Genomic DNA, 25,855 nt, shown 5'->3' with positions numbered 1-25,855 from the left:
TCCCTCCTGTCCCAGGAGAGGGACCTTCTGCTTTCCACGTCCTGAAGAACTGCCAGGATTCCAAACCAGGAGCATTTCTGCCCACCCCAGACTTCACAGGAGTGTGACCTTGGGAGAGGGGTCCCCAATGCCTAAAACTGCTCCCAGCATCCTGCCAAACAGCCAAAGTTTCAACCCAGGAGCATTTCTACCAAGCCCCACTTCCCAGATTTTGCAGGAAGGTGACTACCGAGGACAGGGGGAGATGCTCCAAGGGCTGGAGCCCCTCTGCTATGAAGACATGGCAGAGCTCCTCTGCTATGGGAAAGCTGGGGGTGTTCAGCCTGGTGAGGAAAAGGCTCCAGGGAGACCTTAGAGTCCCTTCCAGTGCCTGTAGAGAGATGGAGATGGATTTGGACAAGGGATGGAGTGACAGGACAAGGGGGAATGGCTTCCCACTGCCAGAAGGCAGTGTTAGATGGGATACTGGGAAGAATATTCCATTTAATATCTTTTCCTGTGAGGGTGGTAAGGCCCTGGCACAGGTTGCCCAGAGTAGCTGTGGCTGCTCCATCCCTGGAAGTGTCCAAGGCCAGGTTGGATGGGACTTGGAGCAACCTGGTCTAGTGGAAATTGTCCCCTCCCCAGGGCAGGAGGGTGTAATGAGATGAGCTTTAAGGTCCCTTCTCACCCAAACATTCCATGATATGCAGTGGCACAACTGCCCTCCCCTCTCCCGCACAGGGACAGACCCATGGACACAGGACCAGGAGCCAGGGGTACATGAGATCACTTTATTGAATCCAATGGTGTTAGACAGATGACCGAGAAGAGACATGCCAGTTGGTGCGGGCAGCGTGGGCAGCAGGAGCTGACTTGGTGCAGGGCTGGAATTGTTTCTGTCTTTTCGGAATATCCTCAAGCCTCTTCCTGGCTTCCTTTTATGCTTCTTTTAAAATTTCTTTGAAGTAAAAACAACTAATCGTGGAAAGAGTCCAGATGGTGTTTGTTTGTTCCCTATGATTGTTCCCGCAGCTATGTACAATGTGGGGCTGGGTCTCAACATCAGGTATAAAATGGAGCGAGTTTACAAACGTGGAGGGTGCAAGGAAAAAGCAAAGACAGACAGGCAACAGCAGTAGAAATCTGGACCAAAATCTTAAAGAGAAATTTAAAAAGTGCTATAAAACCCCTTGGCAGGAATATCATGCAGTTAAGAAACACAAAACCCAGTCAATTACACAGATCATCTAAAACAGGAATTTGTCCATTTTATCTTTTATTTAATTAAAAAAAGGTTGTTTGTGTTTAATAGAAAAAAGCTAAAATTGTAAGGTTCAGGCCACTGGGCAGCAGCAGCTCGAGGGGGCAGGAGGGTGAGGTGCTGGTGTCACCCACCTCCAGCCCCTCAGGGGGGCTCCCAGGGGCCACGGGCACCTTTGGGGGCAACTGGCACCTTTGGAGGTGAGAGGTACCCTTGGGGGGTGACGGGCAACTTTGGGGGCGACCTGCAGCTTTGCAGGTGGTAGGCACCCTTGGGGGGTGACGGGCACCCCTGGGGGCAGCAGGCATCTTTGGGGACAACAGGCACCTTTGGGGGTGACCAGCTCCCTTGGGGGTGACAGGCACCACTGGGGGCAGCAGGTACCACCTTTGGGAACAACGGGCACCCTTGGGGGGTGACAAGCTCCTTTGAGGGTGATGGACACCCTTGGAGGTGGCAGGGGGACGAGTTAGTGCAATCCTTGGACAATTCCCTGGGGACAGAGGGGCTCAGCCCACAGCCAGGGGATGGTCCCCAGACAGATGCCAGGCTTGGGGACACGAGGTGCTTGGTGTAAGCCAGGAGGAATCCATCAGGACCTGGTTTCCCCAGCCCATGCCCATCCCAGGGCCCACCTGCTTCCCTTCCCTTGGAGACTCCTCCTGGATCACACTCCCACTTGCCACTTACCTCCAACTGCCCAGGCTGAGGTGACAGGATCAGGGGCAGCCCTGACCTGGGGAGGGACAGGGCAAACCTGCAGGACACAGGCTGGGGGACAACGAGCAGCTGGGGGGAGGACAGTCTAGTCAATGTTTTGGTGGCTCCCTGGGGGTGTCAGAAAAGAAAGCAAGCCCAGGCGAGGCTGCCCCTCCTGCCATGGGACTCCTCAGGGCACCTGGGCAGCCCCCAAAGGTGCATCTTTTCCTTCCCACCCCGGGCACCAGAGCCCTGAGGAGGGCGGGAGGGGTTGGAGGGGACAGATAGGTCCCCACTGCCGGCCTCGAGCAGCTGCTGAGCCAGTGTCTCGTACAATCAGAAAAGAAGTCAGCACAGCACAGTCATCACAGAGTACAAAAGAAACCCAAAACCAGGGACGAGGCGCAGGGCCGGGCCCCCCCCAACCCACACAGGGCGTTCCACGACAGATCTATGTACAGTGAGTCCTCGGCCGACAGCGGCAACACAAGAGAAGGCAAACAGAAAGCCCTAATGCCCAAGCCAGCGTGGGGAGGGGATCCCGGGAGAACCCCGTGGGAAGGGGCCGGGCTGGCCGGCCCGGCGGCAGCGGGAGGCTGTCGGACAGACGGAGGAGTGAGCACCATGGGGCAGCGAGGTGGAAAGCACCGGCCAAGAGCCCCGAGAGCACCGAGGGCAGAGGTGGCGGCTGCCTCTGACGGCACTGCGGGAGGCGGCCGTTCCAGAGGGGTGTGAGGCGTCCCTGAAGGCCCCACCAGCCGCGGCACAGGGGGCTGAGGTTGCCCAGTCCCCAGCCTGGCAGGGTCTGAGGACTGGGTGGGCTTGGTAGACCTGGCCCTGGGGTCACCTTTCCCCAAATGTCTCTCCAGGGCCCCGGCTGATGGTGGGGGCTGAGCTGGAGGGAAGGAGGAGGCCCCCATAGGCTAGGTGGGCACAGGAGGGGGATGCTGATCTGCAGGGCACCCCACACCATGGCTGGGGACAAGCCAGCAGCTTGGTGAGTGCCAGCACCCCTGTCCCATCCTAGCCAAGCTGGTTGTGGGGACAAAGGACACTGGAGCTGGAGCAGGCTGTGACAGCACTATCCCAAGCTCCACGTGCCCCTTTTCCGCATGGCCAGGGATTAAGGCACCACAGCAGCACCAGGGCTGACCCACTCCATGCAGCAGCCTAGCCTGTGACACTGCTGGGTAAGGCCAGAGGGACACATGGCAGTCCCAGGTGTCCCCAGAGCACCAACATGGGGCACAGCAGGACCCTGCCAGGCTGCAGGAGGGCACAGGGCTGGGAGGAGCAGGCAGCAGAGGCAGCAACCCCAGGCTCATCAATCCACACCCCCAGGCCTGGTAGCACCGAGGGGATGGGGGGCAGGTTGTGCTCCTCAGCACTAAGGGGACAGGGATGGCATCCAGCTGCCCAGGGATAGGGCAGCAGCAGCCTCCCCCTGCCCTGGTACCTCAGGGAGGAGACGCCCCTGGCAGAAACTCTGCCTCCTTGCCCTGTGCTTTTGGGGAGAGGGGAGTGGCCCAGTGAGGGGCTGCTCTGGGAGCATCCCACTGCCACCAGCCTCCAAGTCCCACCTCAGCCAAGCTGTGCGGCCCCAGGAGGTGGGTTCGGGGACTGGAGATCATCCAGTGAGCACCAGTTTTGTAACAGAGGTGGTTTGAGTGGTGAAACCAACAGCTGCAAAAGAAACCAAAGGGGAAGGGCGCTGCTGCCAGGGAAGCGGAGGGCACCAGGCCACAAGCTCCAGGCCAGGAGAGCGAAGAACCAGAACAAAAAAGGGACCAAAGCAAAGTCTGGACTTGGCCAAAGGAAAAGGGGAAGGGGGAAACAAAATAAAATAACCGAAGCACGGTTTATTGGGCTGTCCTGGGCGCAGGGGCTGCCATGTGGGTGAAACGGGGAGCGTACAGGCAGCAGTGAGAGCCGCACTCCCCTCGGCCGGCGTGAGGCAGGAGCTCCCGCAGCGGCGGCTCCCTTGGCTTTGCCCAGTGGGTGCAGAGGGAGCCAGAGCCCCTCGTGCCTGCGCTCTCATCCTGCAGCCACACACTCCTCCTGTGCCCCCCAGCTTCAGCCCAGGTGGCTCCTGCAGGGTCCCTGCCCCACTCGGGGCCTTCCTGCGGCTCCCAGGAGCAGGGGCTCGGCCGCAGCGGTCACCTTGGTCCCAAAGCCCGAGAGTTTATAACAGAGACAGAAAAAACCATGAAGAGAAACCAGGATTCTCCTACCCCCAGAGTCGGGAGGGGAGATGGCACCTCGTGCTCTCCCGTGGATGAGCCGAGTTTCCCCACGCTCCGCCAGGACGCACCGGAGCCCTGCTCCTTTCTGCTCGCTCGCCAGCCCCGCGCTCCTTGATGCCAAAGGAAAAAAAGAGCAGCCCAGCAGGAGCAGTGGGTGGCAGCTCCCCTCTGCCTGGGCTGGCATGTCCGGGCCTCACAGAGTCGACTGCAGGTCAGGGTCCACCATGGTCTCACGGTCTGGAGACTCGATGTAGTTGGCGGCTTCCTGGAGCTTGAGCAGCATGGCCATCTGTGGGGACAGGAGTGTGGCATGAGCATGAAGGGGATGGGAGGCCCACGGGTGCCTGGGAAAGCCACTTGGCCCTCCTTGCCGTCCTGGACAAAGCACCCATCCTGGGAAGCTCCTTAAAGGGTAAAGCAAATCCCAGGATGCTGCAAAATCCCTCCCTTGCACCAGGATCCTGGCTGGGACGCTCCAGGCTCAGTGTGCCACAGCATCACCACCAGGCATCACCTGCGGCAGCCAGTCAGCCAGCAGCCTCTCCGGGTGACATGCCAGGACATATATGTGTGCCTGTGTGTGGCTCTGCACGTGGACACAATGCCTTGTGGAGTGTCACAACATGCCCATTCACTGGCACATCACTACGTGCCCTGGTGTGCAGCCCACCTGCCAGTACCACCATCCTGCACACACTGCTCCTCCTGGGAGCACAAAGTGCTTCTGCATCCCTAGACCGGGCTTTTTACACTGAAAATTAACTGAGAAAGCAAAGCTCCACCCTGCTCTGTCCCCTCCACCAGCCCCTCCAAGCCCACCCACAGTGCCCAGCATACCAGTGGGTCCGAGTCCAGGGAGCTGGGCGTCGTGTCCTTGACCGTGCGCTCCTCAGGGGGGGACACGGCGCTGTGGGGCCCGATGGTGGGGGGGGGCAGGTGGTACAGCTTGGACTGGTCCTGCTGTGCTGACGGCCAGGGCAGGGTGTCCCGCACCCACTCCACGGGGTCCTCCCAGGCCGCCTTCTGCCCATGAACCTGTGGCAGGGAGCAAGTCGTAGCTGACTCCTCAGCACATGCCAGAGCCAATGATGTGGCACCCGGAGCCCCCCAGGACAGTGCCATGTCCCACAGCAGCCACACAGCAGGGACTGACAGAGATGTCATCTGCACCCACAATCCCAGTACCTCCCCTTTCCCCATCATGGCTGCACCAGCATGTCCCTGCACTGGTTTGTGTTCCCATGTGCCAGCAGCACTGGGTACCTTGAGGCCATCTTTTGCCCCCTCCTGCAGGTAAGGGATGATGGAATTGTTCCACAGGTCGATGAACCAGGTCCGGAAATCCTCAATTCCAATGGGGCAGGACAGAAAGAAGCAGGGACCTGCAGGGAGAAGGCAGACAGTGGAAATGAGAGCTGGGTCTCCCTGCTCCAGTCACTGGCCCCATGGCTCACAGCACCAAGGTGGGCACACCTTGGCTGGCAGGGTGCCCTGGGAGCAGTGTCTGGGCAGCATCCACCTGGCACAGTGGGCAGATATCTCCCAGGCAAGGAATGGTGTTTCCAAGTTCAATCTATCCCCAAAAGCATGGTGAGGCATGGGGGATCCACCCAGAATAACATAGTTCCTCCATGCTCCTCTGCTCCCAGGGTGGTGGGAGAACAGGCAGCCCTGGCTAACACCTCAGTGACAGCTCCCACAGGAACAAAGGCCACTCAGAGAAGAGCAATGCTGGTGTGCATCACCCACCAGCTGTGGTTGTGTGGGATTGGGGGACACAGGGAAGCACATCAGACCCCCAAGCTCCCCTGGGAGGGTTTGGCCCCAGTCCCTGGGGGCTCCCCACGGTGCATGGCAAAGGAGGGAGATGAGGCAAGGCCATACCAATGAGGAAATCAGACGTGCTGTGTTTCTCCAGGAAGGTGTGCAAGTGGTACCAGAGTTTGGGCACCCAGTCCAGCACCCGCAGCAGCTCCTCCTTGTTGGCGTTGATGTCTGTGTCTGACTCCAGCAGCTTCCGCCGCAGGTAGCGCACCAGGAAGCCGTTGGCTGGCTCCACATTGTTGGAGAAGGTCAGCATCCTGGGGGAAGGACTTGGGTGGTCAGGGCTGGGTCTCCATGCAAGCTGCCCTACTCCCCAGCACCATCAGGGGATGTCCTCACACCCCTAACCCTGCATGCGCCCGAGGCTGGGGATTCAGGGCCTGCTGGGGTGGCAGGGACAGGCCTGGGGCTCAGTCCTCATAATGGCCCCCAGACAGAAGATGTGACCCCAGAACTGCCCAGTGGTCAGTAACGGCTTCTGTCCTCCACAACTCCACAGGGTTGGTCACCAGGGATGTACAATTCCCACCTGAAGCTGAGATGGAGGCCGTGGTTGGGGGTCATCTTCACAGGCTGGTTGGTGGTCCCGATGATGTATGGGCTGAGTGAGTGATAGACAAAATCCATGAGAAAAAGCCTCCATGTCACCCCTGCCCGTGGCAGAGCTGATCTGGACACAGCAGACACGTGCAGTCTCATTCCCACAGCCCAGGGATGTCACCAGGAGCAGCGGGGAGCACGTGTGTGCCTGGGGGGCTGCGCTGGAAGGGTGCAGGGGGCTCTCACCATTTGTGGTACTTGCAGGTGAGTGCGCCGTTGACCAGCTCGCTGATGGAGCCCGCCTCGCTGAGGTCATCCAGGAGGATCACCAGCGGCACATCCGCCGTGCCTGTCTCCCGGTCGATCTGGTTGGCCAGGTTGGACAGGTACAGCTGCAGGTCCTGCAATGAACGGGGCCGGTGTCAGGTGTGGGGCCACGGCATGATGGCCACAGGGACCACGGCAGCAGCGTGGACAGGGACACTGCTGCCCTCACCTTGCAGGACTGCTGGTGCATGTTGAAGGTGCTGACGATGCCCTCGGTGACATCCCGACCCGAGCGCTCCACCAGGTACTCAGCCAGGCGGTTGGTCAGGTAGGTCTTGCCGGTGCCACTGGGTCCCGAGAGGATGAGGCGGCGGTGCTTCAGCAGGAGGCTGATGTAGTGCTGCATCATGGGCTTGGGGATAAGTGTCTCGAACACCAGGCTGTCCACACACTTCTCCTTCAAGCCTGCAGGCAGGGGAGGGCTGAGGGTCCTGCTCACACCCTGTGACACCGTGAGAGAGCACGGACATGGCACAGCAACAGAGCCCCTCTGCCACACTGACCTTTGAGTGTCACCACGACGCTGGTCAGGCCCCGGCGGCACAGTGGCAGCTCTGGTGGCTCCGTGTCCAGCACCCGCTTGATGTGGCTGATGCTGTAACCATAGACAGACTCGGTGCTGAGCCCCAGCGTGGATGCAGGATCCATCTTGGTGATGTAATCCTATGTGGAGAAGGACAGAGCTGTCAGTGCCCCTGAGGGCTGTCAGAGAGCAGCTAGCTCCAAGACAGCTGAGAAGGACCTGGGCCAGGGAACATCAGGCATGGTGGAGCAGTATCAAAGGATGGCTCTCCAAGAGGGCTCTTCATGCTCCTACCTTGAAGACCTGGCAGACAGCCTCATCCAGCATCTTCCAGTCCACCTTCCCGCTCACCTTGGTCCAGCCCAGGAAAAACTCCTGCTGCTTGAGGTCCTAGGAGCCAAAGCAGAGGTATGCAGCATTGGAGCACCCAAGAGGGCCCTTGGCCAGAGCCATGACACAGGGACAGGTCAGGGTCCCCACAGAGCCCACACTTACCCCCTTGATGATGTGCTGGGGTGGCATGCGCACCACAATCCGCAGCGTCAGCTCGTCCTTCTGGGTGCCAGCGCTGACAGCGTCCATGGGGGACACGTCTGGGGACAGAGCAGTGAGGCTGTGCCAGCAAGGAGAGCCCAGCCACCGAGCCTGGCCATTGCCAGCCAGAGCCAAATCCTGCTGTGGCCAATGGTGGCATCAGCAGCACAACAGATCCCCTGCACACTCCAGGTGAGCAGTGGCACATTCCCACCACACACACCTCCCTGTCCCAGCCCTTCCCTGTCTGCCAGCAGCTCTGTCACCCCTACCTGCATCAGCCAGGCTGGGGCTGAAGGCATGGCCAAGGGTGAGACCCAGGGAGCGCCGCGGTGAAGAGGAGGTTGATGTGCTTGTGATATGGCTGGGAACAGAGCCTGGCACTGCTGAGGGCCCCGGGGCCACCTTGAGACGGTCGTTCTCGGCCTTCAGGAGATCCACCTCCAGCTGTGGGAGAAGCAGGTAGGACACAGGGTGAGGAGCTGGATGCCAGCAGCACCCTGGGGGGCAGCATGGCTGTGGGGGCGCAGGGACTGTGGGCATCCAGGTACTGAGAGCAGCCAGGCTCCTGGCAGGGTCCTCACCTGCATGTTGTGCATGGTCTCTCGCAGCTGCTCCAGCTGGTGGGCCGAGTTGAGGGCTTCCAGGCGGATGTCTGTCAGCTTCATCTCCTTCTCCCACAGCTCTGACCGCAGCTCAGACACCTCCTTCTTCTCCGGTTCGCCCTCATTGTGGGCCTGGAAGAGCCTGGGCCAAGAGAAACACCACATCTTGCACATGTCCAGGGCAGGAGCCTGCAGCCCCCACGACTGGCTCTCCCTGGCCCCACATACTCAGTTGTATCAATGCCCACAGAGGAGGAGGTGGAGGATTTGATGGAGGGCGAGGCAGTCTCTGTAGAGCCATGCTGCAGCTTGGGGGAGGAGGGGGCCGACGAGTCTGGCGTGGCAATCTCCTCGATGTCTGAGTAGGATGAGGCCGATTTGGGGCCTTTTTTGATGCTGAAAGCCTTGTTGAAGGAGCTGCGTAGCTACAGGAGAGGGAAATGTTCTTGTTAGAGACAGCCTGACAGTCCAGCCTCGCAGGCAGAGACCTGGCCTGGTTCTGCCCCATCTGCCCAGAACCCACAGTCTGAGCTGGGACCAGTGCCACCATACCCACCACCGAGGCAGCACTGTGCCCCACCACCATGCTGGGCTCCAGCCCAACCCTACTCTGCTGGCACAGCAGAAGGATGGGGTGCACAGCCCTTTGGGGAACACTCACCCCAGCCTGAATGGCATCAGAGACCCAAAGAGCGGGACCCACATCCTGGTCATAACATCTCCTGACCCTGCTCCCCACCAGCACCTACACTGGAATGTCCAGGCACAGCACCAGCACCCTAGTTCATTGGAACAGGCTGATCCATGCTCACATTCACCCCACCAGAGTCATCCCAGCAAGCAGTGTTTAGGGGGACGTCCCTCGCTCCAGCCACTGCAGAGCTGGGTCCTGCCCCACACCTCCCTCTGCCACATGGGCCCTGCTGGAAGAGCAGAGGGGCAGCCAGGGCAGCCAGCCCTCCGTGGGGGTCCCGGCTGGGCATGCAGCATGCACACAGCACACACAGAGCAGAGGGTGGGTGAGAGGTGGGCTGAGGCCAGGGAGGACAATGGACATTGCACAGGGACCAAACTGGATCTGGGTTCCATCAGCCTGTGGAAGAGCACTAGGACAGGCATCCCAAGCTCACACTGTGAGCACCAGGGCCTGCTCTGAGGGGAGATGGGAGGAGGAAGGGATGGAGAACACACAGGATCCATCCCAATCCCCACAGGCACCTGGCAGGCTGCTCTGGGGTGTCCCAAAAATCAAAATTGTTGCATTTCAGTGTAAAAAAAAGCGGGTATCCAGCTCTGCTGGTGGTGGGAGCAGGGGAGTGCTGGGACCCACATGGGTACTGGAAGGGACAGAGGCACTTGGGGCCACATCAGGCAGCCCTGGAGATGCAGAGATGGGCAGTGCCCCCAGTGCCACAGGCAGGGCTGCAGGGGGATCCCCATCCCAAAATATCCAGTTACAGGGAGTCAGGAGAGCACCTGCCTTCCCTGGGCAAGAAGGGGATTGTTCTAATCCAGGGGACAGGTCCCAACCGAGCCCTTCCTGCTGCCTCTGGGCAGTTAAAACCCTTCTTGTGGGTGCCTGTTTCGCCTTAGCATCCAAGGAAGCAGCCAAGGTGGGCACAACCTGGCTGGGGATCCAGGATGGCATGTGCTGAGGTTAGGGCCAGTGGGATGGATGGGATGGGGAGTGTATGAGCACCATCCCATGAAATGGAGCAAGGGCCCTGGCCGGGCACAGCATGTGGTGGAGGGGACGGCATGGGACTTACCTCATAAACCTGGAAAAAAAGGGTTGAGGTCAGCATAGGGGGAGAGAAACAAAACAAAGCAAGACTTAATCACACATCCAGAGCTGCCTGGTGCTGGGAAGGGGCTGCCTGGCTGAGGTGTACGGCCCCCCACACTGCCAGAGCCTGCAGGCAGGAGGGTGACAGGGGAAAACACAAGGGAGCAGGCATGCAGAGCCAGGGCTGGGAAACTCCCAGAGGGACAGGAGAAGTCCCAGCCAATGTGTCCATGGTGGCTACACACTCCTCATCACTGCTGTCCCCAGGGGACAAAGGAGACCAACACCATGAGGCCAAGGTAGACTGAGAGGAGCTGGTTTGTGGGGCTGACCCCGAGCCCCTGCCAGTGGCTCCCCAAGCCCCACGCCTCACGTCAAACGCCCCATCCAACCCACCCAGCTCTTCTTCTTCTTCTTCTTGGCGTCGGCATCCTTGCTGCTGCCGATGCTGGAGTGGCTGGTGATGCTGTTGAGACTGGAGATGCTGTCAGAGGAGTTCTGCCGCTTGATGCGCAGCTCTGGGGTCAGCCAGGGAAGCAGGAGAGATTGGGAAAGGAGGGATCAGCTACCTGCAACTGTCCCAGTACCAGAGCATCCTGCACTCCCCTCCCTGCACCCCGTCCCTCCTCCCACCCAACACCTTCTGAGCTCTGTTTGTAATGATGACGTGGGGCTCAGACACCATATGGGCACTGCCTCAAACCCCAGAGAGATGCCCAGAGCACACATCATCCTGCTGCTGTCCCAGTCAACCTCCCTGCCAGCACCTTGCACCCACACTGGGGTTTCGGGCCTGAAACAGCATTTATGGGAACAAAAGCAAGATCAGCAGCCAAAACTGGCAGTCAGCAAAGGGCCTGGTGAGGACGTGTCCCGGGGAGGATGACCACCTCATTCTCCTACACACGAGCATCAAGACCTGCTGTGGTGACAGCTCTGGCTGTCCAACCCTGGCTTCAGATGCTCAGGGGTCTCATGTGTGAAAGAGCTGCTGCCCAGGGAACCCTGCTGCCATGGGAGCTCCCCCTATGAGCGAGTGTGCCCTGGGGCCCTGCGCCAGCCCCAGCAGGAGCAGCCCAGCTCAGGAAGGGCTGCATCCCTGTGTGGGGAGCTGCAGCATCATGCCTTACCTTTGGGGGTGACATCAGTGCCATTCAGGGCACCCTGGATCACAGCTTGGGCCTCTGAGTTCTTCTTCTTCAGGAAGTCAATGGTCTCTCGCAGGTCCAACAGCTCCGTGTCCTGGGAGAACAGAGCCGGGAGCCATGGAGTGCATCCCAAAGGTGCAGGGCCCACCCCAAGAGCACCCTTGGGACAGACATTGCTGTAGCATCACCCAAGTCCAGCACCCCCCACCCCATGAGCCCCACCAGTGCCTGCTCAGCACCCCGACAGCACTCACCTTCTCCTCAGCAGTCTCAGCCAGGTGCCGCAGGCGGGATGTCATGCTAACCAGGCTCTGCTCAAAGGCTGCTACCAGGTTGGCCTGGGAGAAGTGGAGAAACGGGTGAACACCACACTGGGGTCAACACCCACAGCTGGGTCAGCACCCACTGCCAGGTGTGGGATACAAGAGGCTGAAGGGGGAAATCAGGGCTCCCACGGGCACATCCTGCACACGCCCTGTGCCCTGCAGGGACAGTGTTTGCGTCCTGCAGCGGCTCCCATGGGGACTCACGTTAGCAGACAGCTGGGACGTCAGTGTGGCCACCTTCTCCTGCGAGGACTCCAGCTCACGGCGCAGCTTCCGGATTTGCTGTGGGGAGAGAGTGGAGGGATGAGGGGGGCTGGGTGCTTGCCCTCACCGGGGGCAGGAGTGGGCACGAGCAGAGGGTGCGGGCTCACCTCAGACTGCATCTTCTCCTCAGCCTGGCAGCATGAGAGCAGAGAGAGGCAGACAGAGGCAGGCAGTCAGGGGGGCAGTGAGGCACAGACAGGCTCAGCATCAGGCAGAGGCATGCACAGAGCCCCCCCCGATCCCACCCACACCCCCCAGCCATGCACAAAGCAGCGCAGCACAGAGGCAGCTCTTACGGAGGAGTAAGTGGAGGATGCGCTGGAGGCCAGGGACAGCACCGATCCGTGAACTGCAACAGAGGAAAATCCAGGGTGTCAGGGTGCCTTGGACAGTGGCACCCCAGGGGCCGCAGGTCAGGGCACAGCAGGGCGCAGGGGACAGTGCTCTCAGTGGTGGGGGGCTCTGAGAGGCCTGGGGAAGGCACAGGGTAGGACAGCAGCTGCTCAGCACTGTCCATTTCTTGGTGCGTGGCTGCTGAACTCCCTGGGCACGTGGCAGGGAACACCACCCTCCACCTGTACCCTCCTCTCTGACTGATCTCGGGGGCTCTGCCACCCTCCCTGGCTGCTTGGGTTCCCTCCTCCCCAGTGCCACAGCACCCTGGGGTCAACCCAGGGACACTGGACACCCAGGGGGGTCAGAGTGGGCTGTGGCCCGGGGCAGATGCCAGCACAGAGGAGTCCACCAGGCCACTCAGGACTGCTATCCCTTCTCTGATGTCAAGGATGGGATGCACTGACTCATCCGATAGTGCTGTAGCACCAGTAGGAAGAGACAAGTGTGCAGGGAGCCCCCCAGCACCCTTGGAGCCTCCTCTGCCTGGGCAGGAGCGTAGCACACTCTCACCATCGTCCACAGGGTCCCGGAAAGAGCCCGAGCGGATCATGCCTTTGGGCTTGTCGGCCAGGGAGAGGGTGCTGCCCATCTGGGAGGTGCTGTACAGCTCGAAGGTGGAGTCGTGGGTGGGGATGCTGTTGGAGCGGGTGATCCGCGGGGCTGCGGTGGCAGTGGGGCTCACTGCAAGGAGAAAGCAGGGAGGAAGCGGGCTCAGAGTCACACTGGGGACTTGGGATGGGGAAGCAGGGCTGGGAGCGATCCACAAGAACTGGAATGCAGCAAGGAAGCAGGGATTGTGGTCCGAAAGCAGGGAGGGGCTGGGGGAAAGCTAAAAGGCAGGTTGATGCTGGGAAGACCTGGACACTAGCATCAAGATAACCACTGGGCTGAGGAACAAATCCATCACTCCAGGGCCAAGTGGGCACCACCACACCAGAGACCATCACCTGCAGCTGCAGGACTCCAGCCTGCTGCCCCAACCTGTCCGTCTGGACTCCCCAAACCTGCCAGGAACATGCAGCTCCTGGTGAGTGCAAGGCAGGGCTCACCCCTTGCCTCACTGGGCACACTCAGAGGAGCAGGGACCACAGACTGAGCCCCAAAGGTGGATGAGATGACCTGAAGCAGAGGTGATGGACGTCCCTGGTCCCAACCTAGCACCACAAGCACCAGGTGCTGGGTGTTGAGCGTGGGCAAGGAGAAAAGCAGCACCCAGGGAGGCACCAGGGGAGCACAGGCAGAAGGAAGGAAGGGGGCTGGGGACTGGCAGCGGAGGGCACTGACCAATGCTGGTGAGTGGACCTTTCCCAACCAGCGCCATGGGGAGGGCAGGGGGCGAGGGCAGGTCCTGCTGCTCGTCCGACTCTGGGAGCCCACTGATGGCGTGCGAGTGGCGTCGCTCCTTGGCCTCCTCCTGGGAGTGCAGCTGGTACCTGAGGAGCCGCAGACAGACACGGTGAGATCGATGAGGACCGCCCCAGATCCTGCCCAGTGTGCTGTAGCCCAGCCTCCTCAGCTCAGGGGCACTGCCCTGGAAAGCTCCACATGCCCTCTCTCTCTCCCCAGCACCATCCAAAAGTGATTTGGGCTCTTTTACCTCAACCCTTTCTTGGGCAGGGTGTTCCTGTCGCGGTTGACACTGGAAGGGAAGGAAAAACTGAATGACATCCCTGCAGAGATGAGGGAAGAAGCCATGGGGATTGAGCTGCAGAGACAGGGGGCTTTTCCCCAGAAATGTAGCAGGAAGAGGCTCTGAAGCAGGCAAAGGTCATGGCAGAACAGCAGGGGTGGATCTGAGCCCATGGAGGTGCCCCAGAGACCCAACCCTTTCTCCAGCCATACCTGTCCAGATGCGTGAGGCGGGGGCTTCCGCTCCAGCCCAGCTCCCCTGCCTCTTCCTCCTCCTCCTCCTCCTCCGTGCTGGCAGGGGGTGCAGCAGCAGGGGTGGTGGTGGTGGTGCTGCCCCCTGAAAAGGCACTGGGCAGGCTCATGGGCATCTGCAGGGACTCCATGCTGCGGTGCAGGCCAGAGAGCTTGGGGTACATCCTGCCCTCCTTGGGGACGCTGAAGCCGCCCATGAGCTCCAGGCCCTGAGAGAAGCTGGCTGAGTTAATGTTGAGGATGGGGGCAGGGCTGGGGCTGAAGCAGGGTGCCAGGTGCCCGCCAGTTGGGTGCAGGTCCTGGAGCTTGGCAGTGTGAGGGGGGTGCAGCTCGCTGGAGGAGGGCAAGTCTAGGCTGTTGGAGTTGACTTTGTCCAAGTTGGCCAGGGTGGGAGGCTTCGCATAGGTCTTGGCAGCCGTTCTGGGGGGAGAAAATGGGTAAGGAAACAGGTGAGACTCAGGTGCTGGTGCTGAGCACAGCCATGCCAGGCACCTGCTGCCCTCAGGTGTGGAAGCACCATACCTAAGAGGTGTGGAGGGCAGCTCAGCCACCTTGGCCACTGGCGGGAGGTTGGCCTGGGCTTTCGGAGTGCTCTCAGGTGAGCTGACACTCTTCAGTGTCCCGCACTCAGAGTCAAGTGCCACTGCCTTGGCCTTGGCCTTCTCCTTCTCGCGGTCCGTCTGGTTCACAGGGGCCGGTGTCCCACGGCCAGCGCTGATCTTGGACGGCTCCTTGAGCCGTGACACCGAGATGCTGCCCTGCTTGGTGCTCAGCATGCTGGGGTCTATGCTGCTGCTGACCGGCCGGGCTGCGCTGCGGCCACCAGTCACGCTCATGGAGCTGGACTTGGCGGGCCGGGGCAGGCTGCGGTACTGGATGTTAGTGCGAGCCCCTGGGGCCAGGAACCCAGGCTCAGCTGCGTTGGAGACATCCAGGCTTGTTTTCCTCCCACTGACTGGCTTGACGGGGATGCCAGAGCTCTTCTGGATCTTGCCGAGTGTGGCTGAGCCCCCAGCCTGCATGACAGTGGCAGTGCCGGTGGCAGGGGCTGGTTTCTTGTAGCCAAAGGAGCTGGAGGACGAGGGGCGCGTGAGCCCCGACGGGGGCTTCTTGGCATCAGCGGTGCGGTCCCGGCCGGCATCAGAGGAGGAGCGCTGCAGGCCCGTGCTCTTCACAGACAGCTTGCTCTTGTCAGTGGCTTTGGTCTCGGGCTTGCCTAGTGGCAGGGAAGGACAGGTTAGTGTCCCGGGAGGCTTTGGGGACATTTGGGAGTGAACTAGCCCAGACAGGACATGTGCATCAGAGATGCAGGGATGTGATGGAGAAGAAGAGACATGCCAGGTCCCTGGTGCACCCAGTGAGCCCCCAGCCTGGCATGTGGACTCGAGGCCATGGAGCAGGCACAGACCCCCAGCCTGCCTGCAGGGACACACAGCCCTGTACCCCCCTCCAGCCACGGCCAGCTCCTGGGACTGAGCACAGCCACAGGGCATCCCATGGCTGATGTGCTCTGGAAGGTGCACAAAGACATCACCTAACCCTCTCCCTGTTGGAGAAGATGGACCCTGCCCAAACTGGGTCTCACCTGCCACTTTGAGGGTGCTCTGGGCTGTATGAGTGATGGGGGAGGTCACAGCCACTGGAGGGGTCTTGCCCTTCTTGAGGGAGCCCGGGGTGCCCAGACTGACAGGCTTCTTCAGCTCACCGCCCTTGGGCCCCTCCTCACCGCCATCCGAGGGCTCCCGCCGCCACTTGGAGGAGCCATGCTCCATCTTGAGACTACTGCTGTCGTAGTCCAGCTTCTTGGGCGCCTTCTCCTCACCCTCACCGTACCAGCTCAGCCCACTCTCCACCAGCGAGCGCTTCTCCGAGTCTGTGCGCAGCTGTGGGCAGAGCAGAGTCAGGGGTGCTCCTGGCACCCACCCCAAACCCATCCCCAGAAAGCCAGCTGGGAGAAGGATGCACCAGACACCCTGTGCCATGCCTGTTTTCCAAAACTGGCATACTCCATCCCCTCTTTCCTGCCGAGGCAGTGGCACCAGGTCAGAACCAGTGCCAGGAATGGTCTGGGTGCTGCTGGCACCTACCGCTATGGCCGAGTTCCTGCGTGAGGTGGTGGGGGTGGAGGGCAGGGAGTTGAGCGAGGAGCTGGCGTTGAACTCCTCTGAGCTGAGGTTGTCAGAGGCATCGCTGAGGCCGCTACTGATGGAGCTGCTCTCATCCCAGCTGCAAGGGACAGACAGCATCAGATCCCTGCCCAGCCCAGTGGGTCCCACCACCTCCAGGAGCCTCCCTGCTACAGGGGCTGCTGGGGCAAAAACCAGCTCCTGGTAGTGCCCATGGCAGGAACAAGGTAGGAAAGGGCCACAGCTGTCTCCAGTCAGCCCGGGATGGGGTCAGTGTACCACTGGCACACAAGGCCCAGTGACCCTACATCTCCCCATTAGGGCCCTGTGGGGGCTTTGGGGGGGATAGAGGGTACCTGTGCAGGGCAGGGAAGTCAGCACCCACACCACAGGGCTGGCAGCGCCACAGCTGGCACCAAACCCCCAGCGACGCGCCCCATCAAGAGGGCTGGGATTGTCGGAAAGGGTAGGACCGCTGGAATAAACAAACCAGCCGTCCCAAAGCATCCACCCTTCCTTGGGTGGCCCCCACCCACTCCACCCACCTCCCCCTCTCCAGCGCCCAGCAGCCACAGGCAGCAGGTCTGGGCACCGCTGCTATGTCAAGGTGGCTGCTCCGTGCCGGGGCTCAGCTGAGCGTGCACGACCCCATCTGCAGGTGCACGACCCCATCTGCAGGTGCACGACCCCATCTGCAGGGCCGTCAGTCAGCCCATGCTGGGGCAGCAGCTGCCCAGGCGCCCCACGGGCCCAGCCGGCTCCACAGCGCAGGGCTGTGCCCACGGCGATCCGGCACAGACGGGCACGGTGCACCTTCCAGCAGGATGAGCATGGCCCCTTTCAGGTCAGCAGCTGAGTAGGTCAGCAAGGCCCTGCAGCCTCCAAGGGGCTGGGGGAGACAACACTGGAAACAGGTTGCCCGGCTGCCCCACCCCCGGAATTGTTCAAGGCCACACTGGACAAGGTTTGGAGCAACCTGGTCTAGTGGAAGGTGTCCCTGCCCCATAGGAGGGGGTAGAACAAGATCAGCTTTAAGGTCCCTTCCAACCCAAACCATGCCATGATTCTGTAACAAGCTGCAGTGCAGGAGCAAAGCTGGGGGGTTGCAGCCAGCCCCAGTCCCTACTGGAGATGCCTGTTTCTCTGCGCTGGGGCCAGAGAGGTGCAGGAAAAGCCCAGTGAACACCAGAGCCCCAGCAACTGGTAAAGCCATTTCATGTCATTCAAGTGACACTCTGACTCTGGGGACAGGGCAGCATAGCCACGCAGAGGAGAGGGCACCTGTCCCAACTGCAGTGCCAGAGCACAAGCAACAGTCATCACCATCCCCTCCAGGATGCCCCAAAGCCCAAGATGGAGCAACACAGGCAGCTCCAGCACCCTATGACCAGCACTGTGTGTCCTGCTCTTTCCGTCAGGAAAGAGTTCATCAGAGACCGGCCAGAGCCAGGATGGACACAGCTCCTACATCCCCACATCAACTTCTTGGATAGAACCCACAGGTGCTGCTGCCCAGGAAGGGATTTCACTAGGACCACGTGCCTGGGATGTACTGCTGAGCCACTCAGCTCCAAGCATCTCTCACCAACAGCCCTGTGCTGGGGGTGATTTCCCACCGGGACAGAAATTCCCACCCCAGAGCCCACAGCAAAGCTCCTCTCCCAGCAGGCAGTGCTGGGAGTGAGGCCAGGCTTCAGGAGAGCCACATCCTGCAAGGACATGGCTGGGGCTACACGGAGCGTTGGGTGTCTCAGCTTGGCCTCTGGGACCTGGCAGAGAAACCCCAAATATTCTTCCAGCCACATATGGCATACCCTTGCTGCCCTGGCCCCAGGCACCCAGAGAGCAACAGGGAAAAGGGCACAGGGTCAGGGGCTGAGCTGGGGCAGGAGGTGACCCCAGATCCTCCTTGGCAACCCAGTGCCAAGGAAGGACAACATGGAAGGTCACAGGTGACATCCCAAAAACACTCAAAGCCTGGGGTGAGGCCAGGGAGCCAGCTGTGTTCTGTGGGAGTGACTCTGACTCTCTCATGAGACACATGGCTGGCACATTGAGGGATCCCCCAAACTGGCACGTGTATGTCACAGGCAGCACAGCAGTAAAAGCCTCAACCACAGCACCACTGGCTCCTCGGCGAGCCCAAACTCCTGGAGCAAAGCCGAGTCTTGGCACCTCGAGTGCCCCCCTGAACCCCCAAACGGGGGGCAGCCATGTCGCACCCCCTGCTTTGTGCTCCATCCTCTCCATCTTACCCAGAGCCATTCCGAGTTCCCGCAGCCGGCCCCGCACCGAACCCACTCGCAAGCAGCCCCGCTACAGCTCCGGGGACGCGGATGCTCAAGGGCAACGTGTCCGTCCTGCCGCGCTCGGCGGCGCTGGCGGGTGGGCGGGACCCATCGGGGGCAGGATGGGATCCACCGGGGACAGGATGGCTCCGGCACGGCCCCGGGGATGCAGATCCCGGCCCCATCCCCGGCCCGGAGAGGCGGCTGCACCGGCAGGGAGGGGGGGATGGACCTGCCCCACGGCGCGGTGCGCGGGGATGCTCCGCTGCGCTCCACCCCGGCCGCGCCCCGGCTCGGAGCGCCCCGCTCGGCAGCCCCGGGGTCAGCGCGGCCGGGGGCACCGGAGTCGCGGGAGCCCTACGGGGGCTCGGCCCAGCCGCGCTGCAGGTGCGGGGTGGGGGCCGGGGCGGAGGATTGGGGTGCCCAGGGGAGCCCCCCCGATGGCCCCGATGTCGCGGTCCCGGGCGCGGCCGCGCTGCCCCGACCCCCCTTTCTCCCCCCCTCGCAGCGCGGCCGAGACAAAGCACCGCCCGCGGAGCGGCCCCGGGGCGCGGGGCTTTGTCTGCCGGGGCCGCGCTCCGGCCGCGCCCCCGCCCGCCCGGTGCGGTGCGGTGCCCGTCCCCGTGCCCGCGCGGTACCTGCTGGCGAGGCGCGGGGCGCGGCGCGGCCTCCCCGCCCGCAGCATCGTGCTGCCCGCGGTGCGGTGCGGCGCGGCCCCGCCGGGCGGGCGAGAGGGGCGGGGGGCGGCGGGACCGCCCCGCTGCCCGCGCCTTAAAGCGGCAGCGGCACCGGGGCCCCCTCCGCCGTCCCCCAGCCCCGCCTCGACCCCGCCGGGACCGGCCCGGGGTCCCGGCTCTCAGCCCCGCCCGCCCCAACCTTCTGCCCCGCGGCCGTGTCTGCACATCCTGCCCCCAGCCCGGTCCCTGGTGTCCCCCAACCTCAGCCCAGCATCCCCCCAGCTGCCCCCGGAGCCCTCAGGCCATCACTCACACACCCAAAGGCAGCACCAGTGCCCCCCAGTCCAGCCCGCAATGTGACACCAAGGCCATCCCTCGGACTGGTCCCAGTGTCCCCCAAGCCGCCCTGTTCTCCCTCCCCAAAGGAACCACCTCCCACTGTGGGTCCCACTGTGGGGTGCTGGGACAGCTGCTCCCAGCAATCCCAGTGCACACCCCCAGTAAGGACACCCACGCCCACCCTGCTCTGCCCTTCATCAACCAAAATCCCTATTTTTGTCCTTTTTCTCTCTCACATCAGAGCAGGAACCACGCTGCAGGGCAGGGTCCTCACCAGGATGGTGACAACTGGGACACCTTCGCCAGCCCGGCCATAGTGGGCAGAGAGAGTTAACTGCAGCCTTGGCAAGACAGACCCAGTCCCTGCAGGCTGGGAAATAAGTAATTCCTTCCTTGAAGAAACGGCAACGCCTCTTGGCTCCTTCCTCACTGCCCTATCACTCGCTGCACAGTGCTTGCCCCAGCAACGGCACAGCTGGCCAGGGGTACCCGACCATCCCTGTCCCTACTGATCAGCTCCTGCTCGCACCCACCAACCCCTGGCCAGAGCTCATGGTGAGGTCCCCAATAACCTCCTGCAGGCAGCCAGCCCTGCAGTGGGGTGTCAGCTCCACAGCCACGTGTGCCCACGGGGCAGCACTGCATCCCCATGGTCCCTCCAGCCTGGCACGATGCCAGACACCGTCCTTTCCCTCCTCTTCTGCTGGCCAGCTGCCTCAGCCCTGCCACGGCCAGCTCGGGTAGTGTCAGAGGAGCTTCAGCTGGGCCCAAATCTGGGCTAGGGACATCCAGGGTGGCAAGGGGAGACAGCCTGGCATAGCCCAGCACAGTCCAGCACAGCCCAGCACAATGGCCCCCGGGACAGGCAGCTTTGACCCTGCCAGAGCCACGGGCCCACTGTGAGATGACAGCAGAGAATCGCTGCTGATCACAGCAGCCCCACTGGCACCAACACTGGCACTGACCCCATGCAGAGGAGCATCCCCAGCTCATTTCTCAGCGGAGGTTGCTGTTGTGGCCCAAGGTTCAAACTCTCCCCATTTCACCTGTCTCACACTGGCAGACACCTGCCCGTGCACCAGATAGACCCACTGGAACCAGTGGGGGCCCCTGACACCCGTGTCCCTGCCAGGTTGGTGCTGCTGGATCCCAACTGCCTACCTGAAGCCCACCCCGGATGAAAGCGAGTCCCTCCTGGTCTGCCCTGGCCCTTTCCTCCTGTCACAGGGGAGGAAGTGCAGGGCCTGCACCAGGGGGTCCCACACCCCACATTGGCAGCTCACTGACACCAAGGGGGCTCTGTGACACCGGTGCGCCCAGCCCCAGCCTTATGCTGTGACTTGAGGCAGGAGCAGTGAGGAAAGCACAGGCACAGCCGGGACTCTTCCCATCCTCCCCCTCTCCTCCACTTAATGGGGCAGAAAAACCAATTAGCTGCATAAATCCCTCTGGGAGGGTTGGGGGCTCCCCATGGGCACGGGCAAGGGGGGCTCTGCTTCCCCCTCACATCCACATCAGAAACCACCTCAGGGCATCACAACACTCATCACTTCCTCCCTGACTCCCTTAGGATCCCCACAGCCCCCTAAGCCCCTCCGTACCCTTTCAGGACCCTCCCAGACCCCCAGGTACCCTCTCATATAGGGCCAGCCCCTGCAGAGAGCCAGGCCACCCTGACTCTGGGTGTTTTCTGATTGGATTTTGGGTACTGGCATCTGGCACCTTTCACTGAAGCCATGCTCAAAGGAACAGGGGGCTGCAGAGACCTGCCAGATGTGGAAACTGAGGTAGGGAAGGGGGATCTGACTTGCCTGAGCTCACCCAGCAGAAGAGGATCAGCACATCACATCCTGCAGTTGATCCAGCACCTCGTTCTCCAGGCAGCACAGCATCTGGTCCCTGGCCCCCCAGGGGCCTGAGGAGTCCTGGGCACTCCCCCCAGGGGAATCCTGAGTGTGCGTGGTCCCTGCACGGGGGACCGCAGCCAGGTTGTGCCTCCATCCCAGCTCTGCACCACCAACCACAGTAATAGTGGGTTCTGATTTCCCACAGGCAGCGAGGCTGAGGCCATGGGGGGTCAGCCAGCACTCCCTGCCCGTTGCAGTGACATTAGCCACGGGCCCCAACCACTCTCCTGGCCGCCATGTCAGTGCAGCTGCGAGCTCAGCTGGCCCCACGGTGAGGGACAATGAGGGGTCACCCCTGTAACCCACCCAAGTGGTGGAAACCCCAGAGGAAGCGTGTCCCGGTGTGGGGATCTCCACTGGTGACACACTGGATCTCCACTGTGTCACTCTTACGGTGACACACAAGCCTCGGTCAGGGCCACCGTGGCACGTGGGGGCTGCAGCAGCTGCGTGTGGTGCTCGGAGAGCCCCAGGGAAGTGCCGGGGTGGGGAGTGGTGTGACTCAGCCTGCTTGCGAAATTCCTATTTTTCCCTGTTGTCTGGACAAGCCGGTGACCTCGGACACCTCAGCTCACAGCAGCAAGACCCCCCAACAGGCAGTAGGGTGGCACGTGGCACGTGGTAAAGCCACGTCTTGAGGTCCCCAGGCAGCAAGCAGACAGGCAGGTGGGTTTGGGGGGCAGATTCCCCCTAGCAGCTCTCCCCAGGGCACGTGGGGGTGCGAGGTCAAGCCCCGGGCTCGGCACCTCCGTGTCTGCATCCAGCCCCACCAACTAGTCACAGGAGCCAGCAGCTTCCCACATCCTGGGCGTGTGCTGACCCCCAGGTGCCCTGAATCCCCGAGTCCCACAAGCCCAGAATCCCTTTCCCAAAACATGCCTCGTGCAGCCACTGCCACAGACCCAGGGGGTCAGGGTTTAGCACTGGAGACCTGGATCCAAACCCCAGGGTACAGAGCCGCTGAAGAGCAGGGCAGAGGAAGGCACTGGAATGGTGGTGGTGCCCAGCGGGGTCCTGGGGCCCCCTTCTGGGAACATCCCCCATCCCCAGATGGGAGGAACCCGTCAAGCCTGGCACACGGCACAGCCCAGCAAATATTTATCCAACATCCCTCCCCAGCTGGCCAGGCTGGGGCCCCACACACACGCCAGGCCACGTGCAGGGCCACAGACGTGCCCCATGGGATGTCCCCGACGAGAAATGACTTCACAGGCTCGCTGGGACAGGGCGAGGGGTCATCCCAGACCGGCCAAAGCTGAGCGAGGGGCGTTTAAGGGAAGGGAACAGGCACCAGCGCCAATCCTGCTCGGAGCAGGAGAGGAGGGCGGCCACTCCCCCGCTGCTCTTGGGGAGCCAAGCCAAACATCTGCTCCCGCCTCCGGGCTGCGCCAAGCCCGAGGAGCTGTGAGGAAGCCAGAGTCAGGCCAGCCCGAGCACAGCGGGTGTCAGCTCCAGAGCATCCCTCCAAGGAGGGTGCTGCTGGCAGCCCCCAGCCCTGCTGGAGGGGACCACAGGCCCTGCAGCACCCGGCTGCCAGCAGCACCACCACGGTGGCTTTGGACAGTGCCATGAGGTGTGCCATGAGCTGGACATACATGCCCTACAGTCCCAATGCCAAAAGCTGCTGCCTCAGCTCCATGTCATGCCCACGAGCAGAGTCAGGGCAGTACCTGGCTAACCAGCTGCTGCCAAAGCTGTGGTGGGATCCACCTCTAACAAGGTCAAAAGGACATCCTCAAATCACACTGGTCCCAGGGTCACACAAAGACTCCCCCCTCAGGGCTCTGGAAGCCCCAGGGGACAGCACAGCCCCAGGGACTGGTTCTGGAGTGATGCCCCCACACCGCAGCTCTGCAGTGCACAAAAGACCATCACTGCTCCCGCAGCAACCGCAACAGGAGCTGACTCAGCAGCCAGCCCTGCTCACTCCCTCTGCACCCCACGAGCTCCAACTGCAGCAAAGCCTCACAGCATCCCACTCACTCCCCACTGTGACCCAGGGAACACCTGGGGGTGCTGCTGCACCAGCACCCAGGACAGGTCAGGTCCTGAGCACACACAGCACAAAGAGAGACACACCAACGTGCAGCTGCTCTGTGGTGGCACTGCTCAGACATGCAGGGCATAGCCAGAGCAAAACCAGGGTAAACCTGGCTTGCACATCCCTGCTCCTGCTCCTCACCACTGCCCAGTTCATGTGCAGGTCTGCACAGAAAGGTGCCCATGCTGCAGCACTGTGGGCCCCACACTGTGGCCATGCAGACAGAGAGGTCCCTTGGGGACCTCCCAGTGGGGTGACATTGGTGGGGTGACCTCCAGTGTCCAAGAAACATCCTCAGCCTAGATGGGAAAGTGTCACTGGTGGCACCACACCCCTCCTGGAACAGGCATTGGGCAAGGAACAGCAAGCAGCCACTGAGTGGTGGCAAGTGGGAATCAGAGCTGACCAAGAAAGGGAGCAAAGATGTTTCACTGCTGGAGAAACAGCCCAGGGTTGGGTGCTGTCTCTGCCCATGCCCTGTCCAGGCCCCAAGGAGAGACAGGACAGGGCAGAAGAGCAGCATCATTCCTTCCATCCATTCCGACACCCCGAGGTGCATCCTGGTGGGCATTCCCTGTGCCAGGTCTCTGCCCTGCTGTAGAGCACAAGGAGGATATGGTGACACCAGGGACAAAAGAAGGGATGTGCTGCCAAACTGGGGGGGCAAAGCCAGGCTTTCCACCCCCTGAAACCGGCTGCAGGTTGCCGCTGGAAGAAGTGTCAGGCTGATGGACGCAGGTATGGTTGGATGAGGAGCCAGGATGCCGGCACATTTGGCCGACACAGGAATGATGTTGGGGTCTTGGATGTCCCCAGCCAATCCCTGCTCAAACCTGACTATCCCACTCCCTTTCTGAGCTGGGCCCCAGGTCCCCCACTGCCTCCTTGACTGGGCTCACCCCAATCTACACCCAGCTGAATCCACCCCAACACCCCACAGGCAGCGCCCCTGCCCCGGCGGTGCCTCACCTACCTCAGCCCTCGCTCCTTCCAGGCTGCTTCCCTGCCGAGCCATGGGGATGCTGTGTTGCATCCCACAGCCCCACATGTCTCCAACACGGACGTGTCACCGTGTCCTCTGAGCCGTCTCTGACCTACTGCCCTACAAGCCGGGCGAGCGCCGGCGCCGTGCAGGGGACGCTGCCCCGCGGCCGGGCTGGGGGCTGACGGCCCCATCTGCAGCACGCGGCTCCTGCCCGGTGCATTAGCGGCACCGGGAGACGGGGCCTGGGGCGGTGGCGGCTTTCTAGGTCAGAGCCAGTGAGGAAGCTGGATGAGGGGCTGTGCTGGGTGAGGGGCTGTGCTGGGTGAGGGGAGGATGGATGAGGGGATGCACTGTGTGAGGGGATGCGTTGGGTGAGGGGAGGATGGATGAGGGGATGCACTGTGTGAGGGGATGCGTTGGGTGAGGGGAGGATGGATGAGGGGATGCACTGTGTGAGGGGATGCGTTGGGTGAGGGGAGGATGGATGAGGAGCTGTACTGAGTGAGGGAATGCATTGGATGAGGGGAGGATGGATGAGGGGTTGCACTGGGTGAGGGGATGTACTGGCTGAGGAGATGCACTGAGTGAGGGGATGTGCTGGCTGAAGGGGGGGGATGGATGAGGGGCTGTGCAGGGTAAGTGCTCCTGGCCAGCAAGGCAGCTCTTTGTCCCACCTGGCTCTGGATAGGAGGGGATGCCCCTGCTCTCCTGCCCTGGCTCTGCACCCACTGCCCAGACACCTGGACAAGGCACTCTGGTGTCCCCCAGCACCCATGCCCTGGGGACAGAGGACCATAGGGGATGGAGGTGTGACTAGGTCACTACACAGCCCTGCATGCCCACAACATCCCAGCAAAATAGCTCATGCCCAGGACATGTCCCTGCAGATTAGGGGGTCCTGTGCTACCACCCTGGGGAGGGGTACCCAGCACAGAGCAGCCAGCACAGAGCACCCAGTCTCTCTCTGGTACGGCACAGCAGGGAACTTGGGGCATATCCAGAGCATCATGCTGGGGACTCTGTGCAGGAACAAGGACTGTGGCATGCAGCACCACTGACAGCCTCACCCACACCAGGGCACTGTGGTGCTGCCAGGGCCTCTCAGAGGCTCAGCCATGCAGGGCTCCATCCCCAGAGCTTGTCCCTTCCCAGA

At 61.9% G+C, this 25,855-nt stretch overlaps 1 protein-coding gene across 2 annotated transcripts in view; it reads right to left on the bottom strand.

The window, feature by feature from the left end:
• Window positions 1–765: 765 nt before the first annotated feature.
• The window catches only part of NAV1 (neuron navigator 1), a 75,409-nt gene continuing 50,319 nt past the window's right edge, over window positions 766–25,855 (bottom strand). The window contains exons 7-32 of one of the 2 annotated variants that reach the window (XM_051771639.1): window positions 16,427–16,565; window positions 15,925–16,222; window positions 14,862–15,555; window positions 14,301–14,759; window positions 14,056–14,097; window positions 13,743–13,891; window positions 12,969–13,139; window positions 12,359–12,411; window positions 12,170–12,193; window positions 12,003–12,080; window positions 11,727–11,810; window positions 11,455–11,566; window positions 10,721–10,842; window positions 8,767–8,963; window positions 8,518–8,680; window positions 8,206–8,380; window positions 7,895–7,992; window positions 7,694–7,789; window positions 7,380–7,539; window positions 7,046–7,281; window positions 6,796–6,950; window positions 6,539–6,610; window positions 6,070–6,266; window positions 5,449–5,567; window positions 5,023–5,220; window positions 766–4,474 (exon numbers count right to left, since the gene is read on the bottom strand). In XM_051771639.1, coding sequence (XP_051627599.1) covers window positions 4,379–4,474; window positions 5,023–5,220; window positions 5,449–5,567; window positions 6,070–6,266; window positions 6,539–6,610; window positions 6,796–6,950; window positions 7,046–7,281; window positions 7,380–7,539; window positions 7,694–7,789; window positions 7,895–7,992; window positions 8,206–8,380; window positions 8,518–8,680; window positions 8,767–8,963; window positions 10,721–10,842; window positions 11,455–11,566; window positions 11,727–11,810; window positions 12,003–12,080; window positions 12,170–12,193; window positions 12,359–12,411; window positions 12,969–13,139; window positions 13,743–13,891; window positions 14,056–14,097; window positions 14,301–14,759; window positions 14,862–15,555; window positions 15,925–16,222; window positions 16,427–16,565 — 4,387 coding nt within the window. In that variant the 3' untranslated portion in view covers window positions 766–4,378. The remainder of the gene's footprint in view (window positions 4,475–5,022; window positions 5,221–5,448; window positions 5,568–6,069; window positions 6,267–6,538; window positions 6,611–6,795; window positions 6,951–7,045; window positions 7,282–7,379; window positions 7,540–7,693; window positions 7,790–7,894; window positions 7,993–8,205; window positions 8,381–8,517; window positions 8,681–8,766; window positions 8,964–10,720; window positions 10,843–11,454; window positions 11,567–11,726; window positions 11,811–12,002; window positions 12,081–12,169; window positions 12,194–12,358; window positions 12,412–12,968; window positions 13,140–13,742; window positions 13,892–14,055; window positions 14,098–14,300; window positions 14,760–14,861; window positions 15,556–15,924; window positions 16,223–16,426; window positions 16,566–25,855) is intronic. The other variant, XM_051771640.1, reaches the window with a different exon arrangement.

Source organism: Manacus candei, unplaced genomic scaffold, assembly GCF_025592945.1.
Source record: "Manacus candei isolate 608988 ecotype Guabito, Panama unplaced genomic scaffold, ASM2559294v1 h1tg000139l, whole genome shotgun sequence".
NCBI classification, from domain to species: Eukaryota; Metazoa; Chordata; class Aves; order Passeriformes; family Pipridae; genus Manacus; species Manacus candei.
The sequence above is the reverse complement of the archived record's forward strand: the minus strand, read 5'-3'. Positions and strand labels throughout refer to the sequence as shown.